This window comes from Chamaea fasciata, unplaced genomic scaffold (assembly GCF_029207755.1).
Source record: "Chamaea fasciata isolate MVZ Bird 193981 ecotype frontalis unplaced genomic scaffold, bChaFas1.0.hap1 SCAF_8, whole genome shotgun sequence".
In the NCBI taxonomy this organism is placed as follows: domain Eukaryota; kingdom Metazoa; phylum Chordata; class Aves; order Passeriformes; family Sylviidae; genus Chamaea; species Chamaea fasciata.
Window position 1 is genome coordinate 783,810 of NW_027094093.1, and position 12,789 is coordinate 796,598.

Here is a 12,789-nt window from a genome sequence, read left to right on the forward strand (position 1 = left end):
ATGCTCAAGCTCTTTGGCTGCCCTCATCTTCCTCACTGCTGGAACAGGATCACCTTTGGGCCTTGGTGCGGTCCATCACCGTCCAAGTTGGGACATGGCTGCTGTGAGGCACCTGTGGTCAGCTGAGAGGTGTCCCTGCACATGACAGGGGGCTGGAATTAGATGGCCTTTAAGGTCTCTTCCAACCCACACCATTCAGTGCTTGCATGATTCTGTGGTCTTGCTGCTCTGTGTCTGGTCCCTGGGTAGGTCTGAGCAGAGCTGCAGTGACTGAGCCGCTGGTGTGATGCACAGGAGCTGCTCACCCAGGTTCTCCCTCTTGGTTTTCTCCTGAACAAATTACAGGCCACAGGAAACATGGAGGTTCCTAGGGATCAGGAGAGATTTCAGCCCTCCTCCTGCTTCTACCCAAAATTAAACAACTCAGTGACTGCTGTATAAGGACAGGCAATAGAAATTACACTATCTCATGGAAAGTTCTCTTTTTTCCTGTACATTCTTTGGATGACTACTTACTTCTAGGCAAGCAGCATTATCTAAATCCTCCTGCTAAGCACCTGTCTGTGGGAAAGCCGATCAAAGCAAGTCTCCAGCATCCCAAACCTACTTGTTCTTTTATTGCATTACAAATCTTGGAGGGGACAAGCCAGGATTATCTGTTTAAGACTGAAAGGTGAAATGGAACATCTCTGTGAGCCATTAAAGTCAGGGCACTTTGCAGATTTCAGACTGCAAGAAGACTTGTGGGTTTTTCTCTTTCCCATGGCTGAGCGGAGGAGCAGCACATCTTGCCTTGTGAGAAAGACTTTTTAACACACCTGGCAAGCATCACCTCAGGCTTATCTCTGCTGCAGTCTGTGACCTGGAGTCACTGGGTGCCTAAAATTCCTCTGGAAGCAGTGCAGTTGCCTGAGCATCACAGCCAGGAGGGCTGGGTAATATGGCTCCTGGCTATCCCTCTTGAGATAGCCAAGATAGCATCCCTCTTGCTGCTGCCAAGCTGAAGATGGTTCCATTTGGCTTTGCTTCACCTTCACCAAGCCTTGCCATCCCCATCGGAAGCTTTTCCAGTGGGAAATGTGCTCCTTCCTGCTGTGAAAGGGCCATGCAGCTAGGCAGAGGGGCCTTACATTGGTCCCTGCTTTGTGTGGGATGCACCAGGAGTGGAATGTGTCATCATCCTCTGTCCCAGGGGCTTTCCTCCTGGAGCTTCTCCCATCTGAGGTGGCAGACGTGGATGTGGGGCATGTAGCTGAGGTCATCTCCAGCAACTGGTACAGTAGCATCCCTCCATGGCAGAGATCTTCCAGCTCTGCTTGTCACCACTTGTCCCAGAAAATGGCACCTTGGACATGTATCCATGTGCCCTACATCCCTGCTCTCCACCAGCCTTCCTCACTACCATTCCCACTGTATCACACTGGAACACAGCCTTGTGCTCCCAGTTCCAGCTCCCCCAGTGCAGGGGATGCTCTGGCCTCCTCCTCCTCCTCCTCCTGGTTGTGGTCCTTATGAGGCAGAGACCAGGTGCTTGGAGCAGTGGCTGCAGCCCCCACCTCCTCCCCACGGCACCCTGGGTGCTGCTGAGACACCAGGCCAGGCTATCCCAGATTGCTGGCACCCCTCTCTGCCCTGAAGCCACCCTCTGCTCTGACACAAACCACCTCCTTTGGGGCACCTGACCAGACAGGCTTCCAGTGTGGGACACTAGAAACTATGGACAATGGTGGGGAAAAGACACAGGGTGTGTTTCCAGTGGAGGTACCAGGAAATGAGAGTGGTCCGACAACGCGTGGAGAAGGGGACAAGACGCTCCACAGCTCCCAGCGCTCTGGTGGGGCCAGCTGGGATTTTTTTCTGTATGTACTTTACCCCCTTTGTTACAGACTGTACCTCCAGCATGACCACACAGATCTGTTTGACACACTGGATAATTGCGTCGGGTGTTCCCGAGATTGTCACCGCCCGCTCCGTGGAGTTGGGCAGCATGTCCCCCGCCACTTGGACCTGAGCACCTGTGGACTGGAGACAGAAAGAGAGAGGAAGGAGAAATCCCACAGCTGAATGCCTTCACCCAGAGCCAGCTCCAGCTCCGATGCCACACGCCTCCCAAGGGCCCAGCACGTGGCACCCTGTGGGATGCTGCTCCCACATCAGCCAGACCACCCCAGGAAGCAACATGATGCACGATGCAGCACAGGGTCCTCTTTTCCAAGGCAGCTCTCCCTTGGCCACGGATCAGCTCCGAGAAGCTGCGCTGAAGTGCGATAATGAAATGGAATCTGCCTTACCTCTCGGATTTCCTTGATCTTGGAGCCCCCCTTGCCGATGAGAGAGCCGCACTGACTTGCTGGCACCACCAGCCGCAGTGTCACTGGAGGTTTGCTGGTAGCAGTGCTGTTGCTCATGGAGTTGGTTATGTCCTTGGGAAGGAAAAGCACAGCACAACCCTTGGTACCTGACCAGAGCCACACTCAGTGCCCAGGTGCTACATTCACACATGTTGTGGTTAGGCGACTAAAGTGTTCCCTCTTGAACACTTCCAGGGATGGTGACCACCACTGCCCTGAGCAGCCTGTTCCAAGGCCCGACCAACCTTCCAGTGAAGACATTTTCCCTAATATCCAGCCCAAACCTGAGGTCACTTCCTCTGGCCTTGTCACTTGATACCTGGAAGAAGAAACCAACCCTTAAATGGCTACACTCTCCTTCCAAGCAGTTGAAGAGAGGGAGAAGGCCCCCCCTGAGCCTCCTTTTCTCCAGGCTGAGTCCCCCTGCTCCCTCAGCCGCTGCCAATCAGACTTGTTGTCATGGGTTTTGTAAAGAGCATATTATTCTATTCCATCTGGGTAGAGCAGAATTGCTTCTTTGCCCAAATGGGTCAGTGTCACTTATCAGATGGTGGAGTGCGACTTATCTCTCTTCATTGTTTCAGTACTTCCATGGGAATGTCTTCTGCTAATGGACCATTAAGAGCTCATCAATGACGTTACACCTTACAGTGCACTATTGTAAGCTGCTCCACACAGGGAGGAGGAGCCAAACCATCTTAACCTAGATAAAAAAGAGCCACAGTCCCTCTAGGTAGCCGTTTTTTCCACCGGATCCCGGAGGAAGACCGGACTCATCTCCCCATTACTGGACCCCTTTTCTTCAACGGGACCATCTCTACTCCAACAGAACCACATCTGCCACTCCAGGAGGGCTCACTCCGGACTGCTTCCAACACCCTGACCAACAGGGTGTCAGGTTGTATTTCTGACTCTGTCAGGGTTTTCTAGGATTTCTTGTTTGTTTATTTGCTTGCTTATTCTTCTGTACTACAACATCTGTATTTTTATATCCCTAGTAAAGAACTGCTATACCTATTCCCAAAATCTTTTCCTGACAGCCTTTTAATTGCAAATTTATGATAATTTGGAAAAGGGGCGGAGGGGCTTACATTTTAAGGGAGACTCCAACCCTCCCTGGCAGATACCTGTCTATCTAAACCAAGACACTTGTGCTCCAGACCCATCCTAGTTTGAGATGTGTGAAAGGTTCTATGCTGAGGCCACGTCCCAGTTAGGCAAATCCAACCAAACACTGCTGTCCCCAGCCATGGGCTGGCTCACATTTCTCACCTCCTCAAACTTGTAGGCGATCATGGCAAAAGCCTTGAAGATGGCATCCGTGGGGCCAGTGATGGTCACAATCCGCTCAGGGCAGTTCCCCTCTGAGATGTTGATCCTTGCCCCACTCTGAAAAGAGAAGAGCAGTCCTGGAATAGCCACAGCCAAGCAATCAGGTCGGGTCCTCTCTCAGCCTGATATCTGTGCCAGCCTCACAGCATTCCATCTAACCTTCCAAACTCCCAGCCTTCCTCTGCAGTGATTTCAGATCCCAACCCTCAGAAATGGTTTCCAAAGTTTTACTGCAAAGAAAAACCATGGGACTGATGCAAGACCAGCTCATGGGGTCATTGCCTGTGAAGACTTTTGCTCACTGCCCTGACAACTCCCTGGAAGCTGCAGGCACAAAGGCCCTGAAGAAACTCAAGGCATCTTACAAGTGACTTAATATCAATGTTTCATTAAATACTTGACTCTGGAAAATGTGATAGGAGTTTGAGTGTGAAGGGAGAAAACTGGTCCGAAGAGCTCTGGGGACAGCTGGCTTGCTTGTCCTACCCTGGGAATTACTGCACATATCACACAGAGCAATGTGCAGTTCTGGCCACTCTGCACTCCCTTTCTCCTACAAATCATCCTCAGAGCAGGCTGCTCACCTCCTCACGCATCTTCTTCACAGTCTCTCCTTTCTGAAACAAGAGAGAAAGCCAAGCCATTACTGAAAATTCAAGACTTCTACCTTTAAAACAATCCTAGCCAAAATGCATCTCCCTAATACAAGGCAATGTGTAGCCAAAAACATGGGAGCTGTGCTGCCTGGCTCTGCATCCCCACGTGATGGTCAGCTGAAGAGCTGAGCATGTAAATCATCAAATACATATATACAGATTCACAACTGTGAGTCTTCCCAGAGTGGGACATGCTGATGGAAAAAGAGAGCACAAGCCTACAGGGACAACATGTTCATGCTGCAAATCTCTGCCACCATAAACCTTTCTTTTAAAACCACCCAAAAAAAACCCCTAATCCTGTATAGCCAGGACTTTCCAAACCACTGTGGAAACACCAGAGCAACTCAGGAAGCTTTTCTGCACAAGGTAAATTGAGTCCTCTGGCCTCAGAGACGGGAGCTATAGAATTACTTAAAATATAATTTAGATGTATCTGTGTGACATTTTCATTATCTCTTAATGAAGTTATTTGATGAAAACACCAGAGCAACATCACCATAAACTCCCAGCCATCAACCAGTGAAGCAGCTGGGAACAGTCTGGTGGTTCACGGGGTTTTTAGGGGAATGGTCTTTGACCCCTCTGTGGGTCTCTCCTAATTTCTGGCTCACAACTGCTGCAAGTAGCTCAGGCACCCCACACTTTTCAGAACACCACAGGGAAGAGGTGACTACAGCATCAACCACACCACAGGTGCAGGAACAGCAACAAAGGTACATTAAAAGGCATCCTTACCTTCCCAATGATGCTTCCAACTTCCTACACAGAGAAAAAGTCAAAACCAGAGGAACTGACATTAGAAAACGTGATGAGAAACCAGCCCAACCCCATAATGCCCATAATGAAGTAAAGACCTGGGGGACACTGTCCCCAGCAGAGAGGCAGGGTTAAGGGGCAGGAATGAGAGGGAGCAGGAGCACCATGCCACCCTCCCCACTGGCAGGACAGCTATTCCCAGGGCTGGGACAGCTGGACAGAGCTCTGTGTGTGGGGTTGGGCAGGTGGGAGAGGCAGCTGTGAGGACACCCCCGCTGTGGGAGCCCCTTACCTTGCCGTGCATCAGCAGCCGGATGGTGAGGGTGACATTGAGGCCGCCTTCGGAGACCTTGGACTCCATTTCCTACCAGGGGACGGGAGACGTACGTTAGCTGGGAGAGCAGCCCTGGCACAAGCAGCACCTTGGCTGGATCACCTGGGGACACAGCGGGTAAGGTTTGCTCTCAGAACAGGTTCCTCGGGGTGGGAGAGATCCCACAGAGCAGCCAAAATACAACTCTGGACCAGGGCATCAGATGAGCAGCCTGGCCAAGGGCCAGTGGCTGCAGTGGGGCTTTAAAAGACCCACAGCACCTATCTAGCAAACCAAAGTTCACCGTTTCCAGCATAAAGAGAACCACAAGGCACTTTTTCAGTGACCAAGAATTGTCCATCTGACCCCAGGAGCACTGAATGGGAAGGACAGATCTGGCATCCTGGTTGCCACGCATTCTAACCTGAGAGCTCCCCAGCTGGGCAGACTGTGGGCGATGCCACCTCCAGCCATTCATGTCACACATATCTAATGAAACCATGCTGTTTGCCTTTTCCATTCTCTCTCTTTCCTCCTCTGCCCTCTCAAGGGGCCACTGATGTTTTGAAGGCACGGAGTAAAGAAATAAAAACCAGAGAATGGCAACAAATCCTTCATTTTTCATTCCTGATGCCTCTTTAGGAACATCTCTGCATGACGACATGGCATATGAAGTGTACCTGCAGCCCTACTGCATGGGGAGATCAGTCCTATCCTAGAGGGAGGTGCCAGCATCCTTTTACGTGCAATGCTGAGAGATACAGAGCAATTCTCCCTCATCTTATTTAATCCCTCAGTGTGTATTAGATGGGAGATTTTTCATCCTGCTCGCAAGCATCTGTCCCTTTGCTCAGACAGGGACTTCCGTGAGCAAAAAAAGCGGGAGATAAACAAGTACTCAAGTACTGCCTTAATGCAAGTTGGGATGAATAAACAGCAGCAACACACAGACCATGGCTGGGAGATGGGTTTGATGCAAAACTTCCTCCCAGAGGTTATTATGAAACCCAAAATGGATAAACCCACGTGGTTTGCAGGGGGATAGAATTCTGTAAAGCTAAAGGACACTGGCTCACTGGGAATGAGGCTGCTTATGACCTACGTGCAAATGCAGGGCTTGAGGCTGCTGCTTGTTACAAATGAAAAAAAAGGATGGAATCGTCACATGGAGGATAAGAAACGAAATGTGCTGAACACCAGAACAGGTTCACTGGCACAGGTTGCCCAGAGAAGTTGTGGACTCCCCATGCCTGACAGTGTCCAAGGCCAGATTGGACTGGGCTTGGAGCAACCTGGGATGGTGGAAGGTGTCCCTGCCCATGGCAGGGGGTGAAATGAGATGAGCTTTAGGGTCCCTTCCAATCCAAAGCATGCTGCTATTCTCTGGTTCTGTGTCAAGCCAAAAGGTGCTTTTAATGGTGGGGCGAAGGAGAATATTTCCAAGGAAAAGGGTGATGACATTGGAGACTAAAGCAATGGGAATGGGCTGAGAGGCTGTGACAGAACAAGGTAAGATAAGGAATTTTCAAGATCGAGCCAACTGTACGGTGAACAATGAAGGAAAAGAGTAACGGGCTGTGTTGGTTAACACCAGGCTGACTCCTGTGTGTGGGAGGCAGTGCCAGAAAAGGTCAATAAGCTGATAGGTGGAGGTCAGCATTTCCAGTGCTCATGATGTGCCAGGAGACAAGCTCCTGCACCAGAGGCACCACAGAATCATAGAATGGTTTGGGTTGGAAAGGAACTTAAGATTTATCATTCCACCCCCCTGCCATGGGCAGGGACACCTTCCACTGTCCGAGGTGGCTCCAAGCCCCAGTGTCCAACCTGGCCTTGGATACTGCCAGGGATCCAGGGGCAGGCGCAGCTTCTCTGGGCACCCTGTGCCAGGGCATCCCCACCCTCACAGGGAACAATTTCTTCCTAAAATCTCATCTAATCCTCGCTTCTTTCAGTCTAAACCCATTCCTCCTGGTCCTGTGGCAGGGAGGGTGTTTGCCATCCCCAGCTCCACATCCCTTGCAGGAGGAGCCCTGCATCAGGCTGTTATGTAAATGCTTCCAATTGATTGAAAAAGTGGGTCATGTGTTAGCCAAATGCTCCTGGCTTTAAGATTTATCAGCATTATTAAATTAAACACGCTTCATGCTCCAGTGAGTGGGAAAGCTACACTGGCCTTTTCTTAATCATACTAGTGAAAGGTAAGTGTTTTAGAGGGGGGCTCATGAGCTCAATGGCAACAATAGAGACAAAGCATACACTACTCTGGGCACAGGCCTCCCCCAACAGCCCTCATTCTTCATGGACAAAGGGCTGGGAAAAATTTTCCCCCAAAATGCCATTTTGACCATTTCAGAGCATTCCCTGCCTGGAGAGAGAACCATCTCGGCCCCTTCTTCTTCACCATCGTGTTGTGCCTTGTTCACCGCAGCTTTGAAATGGCTCTTTCGTCCGCCCACTTGAAAGCCCTGAGGACACCATTACATGCAGCCCAATGGACAGAGTAGATACAGAGCCCAGCTTCAGCCCAGTGCGAAGCAGGTGCAGCCCCACAGAGGTCAAAGACATGGAATTAGGAGACAGAAGTGTCAAGCTTGGCCCCAAAAGGGAAGATGCACAGCGAGCCAAGCCAGGCTCTGTTGAGCATCACACCTGGGCAATCACAGGGGGAGAACTGGAACATCCTCCTTTCATGCATGGGGGGCAGCCAGAAGTTTTGCACCACGGCAAGGGGAGATCTGCCCCAAAGCTGGACAATGCCCTTCCAAAGGATGTTCCCATTCCACAATAAATGGTCCTGTTAATTGCATCTGCCTTTGCAAGAGTGCCTGGAGGAGTCATCGTCAGTTCTCAGAGCAATCTGGCTCTTCCTTGGTTCAAACATATCAAATTCTGGGAAATTTCCTTGACCTATCAGGAATACCCTGGGTCTGAAAAAGCAACTCAGGAATCAGTGATCAATGAATAGGAAGGAAAATGAAAGCCCAGAACAGCAGGAAGACTCCTCTTCCTCACATGCAAATGTACACACTCCAATTTTTCTCTTTAGCCGTTTTTTAGAGGTTGGAGCAGTTGCCTCAGCTGGCACTCTTGTGTTTATGCTTTTTGATACCTAACAAATACCAACGCATCCCTAAAATTCGAGTAATTCCCTTTCAGTTAGGGGAAATCTGAACACTGTGTATTGAATTAATTTAATAACACGATCATCTCCTATACAGGAGGAGGCTCATGAAGCAGAACAGGAGGAAGGAAGTGGAGCTCTGGGCTGGATGTTGGTCTCCAGCCTAGCTTCCATACAGGAGCTGGAAAAGCAAATGCTGGGATCCAGTGAATCATGCCTCTGATATCCTATCAGGGATGCCAACCCTGATGCCAGGGGGCTCAGCTGAGCTTGAGCAAACCCCAAATCCCTGCAAGGACTGGGCGACATTTCTGGCTCTGTGCTTGCTGAAGCCAGACCCTGTCCTCCTCCTCCTCCTGCCATGCATTCCTAGGGCTTACTGGGTGCATGAGCCCCATGTGAGCAAGCCTTTGCTTCCTGGAGTTATTTTTGGGGGGTACGGCAATGTTTTATTCAAGCTGTCCAAAAACAAACAGAGAGGATAATTCTGTGCAAAGATGCCCCAGTGGCATAACTCACCCCCTCCCTGAAAGGTTTGGGTGGAAAGTACACAGGCACCACCAAGCAAATGCAAAGGAGAAAGTCTCCATCACCCCTCCCCACCTCCCCTCCCCATCACAGGGCCTCCAGAAAATCCCACTTTCTTGCAGGCGTATCACAGAATCACAAAATGGTTGGGGTTGGAAGGGACCTCAATGCTCATCTCGTTCCATCCCCTCCCATGGGCAGAGGCACCTTCCACTCCCCCAGGTTGCTCCAAGCCCTGTTCAACCTGGCCTTGGACACTTCCAGGGGCAGCCACAGCTTCTCCTGGTCAGTGCAGGCTGATAAAATCCAACACCTCAGAGCCCTGCTGACCGAGAGCCCTTGATGACCTGTGCAGGTAAAAATGCAGGGTGGGCAGGGCCCTGATCTGTGCAATCCCTGCTGTGGCACCCTCCTGAAGGACCACCTCCAAAACCCCAGCCTGGAGCATCTCAGTTGCTCAGTGGTAATGCCGCCCTGAAAAAAAACCACCACACTTCCCAGGCTCTCTGGTGTTCCAGGAGTCCCACCAGCACGGGTGTTAAAGGCAGCCACAAACCCTTGGCATCCTCCAGCACACTGCAACATTCCACAGCCAGGATTTTCAACAGGGGTTGCAGAATTTAGTGTTGGGAATTAACATCTGGGACAGAACATCCACCACCCATGACAGCATTTTCCCTTGCGAGGGAGGAAATGTTTAAACATTTCCTTTCCTCTGACTTCTTCGTATCATCTTCACAAAACTCAGACCAGGGTTTTCCAACCCTTGGAAAATGATGGATGTGTTAAAAGCAGAGAAAAGCCAGAGAGGCCAGGAAAGAGGATGTTTTTCTGATATTTTAGGCTTTCTAGCCCATTTTCTCAAGGAGGACTGCCTGTCCACCTGTGTAAGCAGGAGCTTTCTCCCCACTCATCTCCTGCTGACTTGATCCTGCCATTAAGACCTAATCCGGCGATTTCCAGCATGGTGTTTTACTGGCTGGGAAGCTCGGCAGTGCAGCCAGCTCGGGATTATGACGACGGCACAGTCTGGCCAGGTCAAGATGGGGGTGGAAGGAGGAAAAAACAGGCAGAAACCCAAAGCCAAGCATTCTGTTAGACCACACGGAAATGCATCAGGTACCGGCAAGCTTTGGCTGTCGGGAGATGAAGCTGTGGGAGGGCAGTAGCACGATCTACATGAGTGACACCAAATGCCGACTGGGAACAAAGCTGCAATTCCAGCTGCTGCCATTTTCCACAGCTGTAGTCATTTTGGCTGACCTTTCCTCCTCTCTACTCTCCAGCTTCAGTGGAAATATTTTAGGCATCTCTAACCAAAAAAGATGCCCTGTGCCCTCTTAGCTCGTCAGCCAGCAGGATGTTCCTGCCTCTCCCCTGCCTGTGATCATTCCAAGCAGCACAGGCGACAAACGTCCTGCTCTGGCCCTCACAGCAGGCATCTCTGGAGGCTTCTTTCTCAGTCACCTGTTCTCATTTCCCTGCTCCCCTCCAGCTGAGCTCGTAGCCTCACGGAATCATTTAGGTTGGAAAAGACCTCTATGATCACTAAGTCCAACTGTTTCCCCAGCACCGTCAAAATCAACCACTGAACCCTGTCCCTGAGTGCCACATCCACATGCCTCATTAACAGTTTCAGGGATGGGGACTCCACCACTGCCCTGGACAGCTTGTGCCAGTGCCTGACCACCCTTTTCATGAAGAAATTTTTTCGTAATATCCAATCTAAACCTCCTGTGGCACATTCTGAGGCCATTTCCTCTTTTTCTGAACGTCTGCGCTGATATGATGATGCAGAACACCAGCACAGTCACACTGCAGTGGGCTCAGCCACATCCCAGCGAAACACCTGCCCTCTCCTCCAGGAAATTCCCAGCTGATTTCCTGGTTTTACCCTTTATCTGGTGAACTCCACTTATGGGCTCAGGCATTAGTCTCCACCAAAGCAAGCTCAGACCAGGGAGAATTGCTTGTTTTGTTGTGGTGGCAGTGCCATTATCACAATCTTGTGTGAAGATCAGTGGATGAAACTGCAATTTCTCTCTGCCAACCTCCCCAGGATGATGGTCTGGAATATCATTTTGCCCCCTGCAACAGGACAGCAGGATGAGAGTATCTATCTCTGTGCCCTGATACATTTGTGGGAGACAAAACCTTGAGGTTTGTGTTAATTCAGGTACCTAAGAGATGTACCTGCAGAGATCTGCAGCATGCAGAATTCCCATTTACTCACACGAGCTGCTGCAGTGTTGCAAGCAGAGGTCAGACACAGATGAGTGAAGGAAATGTAATGTAGTAGCAGCAGGATATTAGATGTCCTTAGGAAAGCCAGAAAACCTTGTTTTGTCTGGTTTCAGGGCTTTATGATTGTGGGACCCTGAGCAAAACCAGTCGCTTGAACCTGTTTAACCACCACCTCAAGAAGATTATTAGTATTATTAAGAGTTATTAGAAGAATAATGGGTCCTCATTCAATTGGTTCAATTAAATCTGATTTTGGAAGGTTGGGATGAGCAGGGAGGGGATGGGAACATCACGTTACAATTCAGCCACTTGCAAACCACTCTGTTAGTTACTTCTGGAACAACTTGCCAATGAAAACAGTATTTTCAGTGAATGTCACACTGCGTAAGAGCATCATAAACCTCCCCCTATGAGGTGACAAAAGCCAATGGTCTTTGCAGCTGGGTCCACCACTACTCAGTGACCAGAAGCACTGTCAGATGTCTGTGAGCCTTTAGCAAGACCCTGAGTGCCAAGAAAACAACATTTCTTGGCATAAGGAACATCAACCCTTTCTCCTTTGGTCTGCCAGCAGATTAAAGAATAGATAAAAAGAATCCATTACAGTTTTTTCTTGAAATACCGGCTGTTCCTCCATGCCCAAGCCATTATTTTGGAGAGGCTGGGAGCATCCATTGGAGCTGCTGCTGGTCCAGTGAGGAGCAAGCACTGGCTGGGTCTCGGCTGATGCCAGGTGCCCCAGTGGGCTGAGGGAGCCAGAGCCAGCAGCACTGCACTGCCCCCCCAGCCTGGACCCTGCCGCGGGGCTCGGCACTGCGGAGTGGGGCGGTTCTGCCGCAGAAGCCGAGCCAGGGGAAAGAATCCCAAACCTCCAACGTCATCGCCTGGCACTGCAGAGACCAGGAAAGCGACTGCCTCAGTGCCACACTTTGCGTCCGCATCCCTGGCGGCGCCAGTGGGACTCAGGAAGCACCACAAGCTGCGCTGCAGAGGGCGGCTGGACCGAGCCTGCTGCAGAGTGGAGTAACTGTGGGGTGTGCAGGGACCTGGGGTGGGTGAAACCACTGCAAAACGGCTGGGAAATGCTCTAAAACCGCCCAAAACATTGATCAGGGACACTCCTGTTAAAATGCCAGGTGCCAACCCAGGTGGGAGAAGCTCTCAGCAAGCAGAGCAAGAAGCCAAAATGAGCTTGGCAATGTGAAGAAAATAGGATGGAATTTTGCAAGGCTAAGTACTGAACTTCACTGAGTGCAATTAAGTGCACAGGAACAGAGGAAATGCTCCACATCCACCTGAAAGTGGCTGGGAGTGACAAGCTGACTTGCAGGATCAGCAGAAGGCAACCAGGAATGGTGAAGCGGCTCTTCAGAGCAGATCCAGACCCCTGGGACCAGCAAACACGGCCCCACAGGGAAGGGGTGGAGGAACCAAGGTTCTGCAGCACAGGGGGACAGAGGTGCGGGAAGGCCTTGAGTGAGG

The 12,789-nt window shown here is 50.7% G+C and overlaps 1 protein-coding gene across 18 annotated transcripts in view; it reads right to left on the bottom strand.

Annotated features, from left to right (window-relative positions):
* PCBP3 (poly(rC) binding protein 3) overlaps positions 1-12,789 on the bottom strand; it is a 52,285-nt gene that overhangs the window by 22,773 nt on the left and 16,723 nt on the right. For 16 of the 18 annotated variants that reach the window (XM_066189341.1, XM_066189327.1, XM_066189338.1 and 13 more), the window contains 6 exons: positions 5,391-5,462; positions 5,078-5,101; positions 4,268-4,300; positions 3,624-3,740; positions 2,292-2,423; positions 1,894-2,022 (listed from right to left, as the gene is read on the bottom strand). In XM_066189341.1, coding sequence (XP_066045438.1) covers positions 1,894-2,022; positions 2,292-2,423; positions 3,624-3,740; positions 4,268-4,300; positions 5,078-5,101; positions 5,391-5,462 — 507 coding nt within the window. Of the gene's footprint in view, positions 1-1,893; positions 2,023-2,291; positions 2,424-3,623; positions 3,741-4,267; positions 4,301-5,077; positions 5,102-5,390; positions 5,535-12,789 lie in introns of those variants that run through there. The other 2 variants (XM_066189337.1, XM_066189336.1) reach the window with 1 other exon arrangement.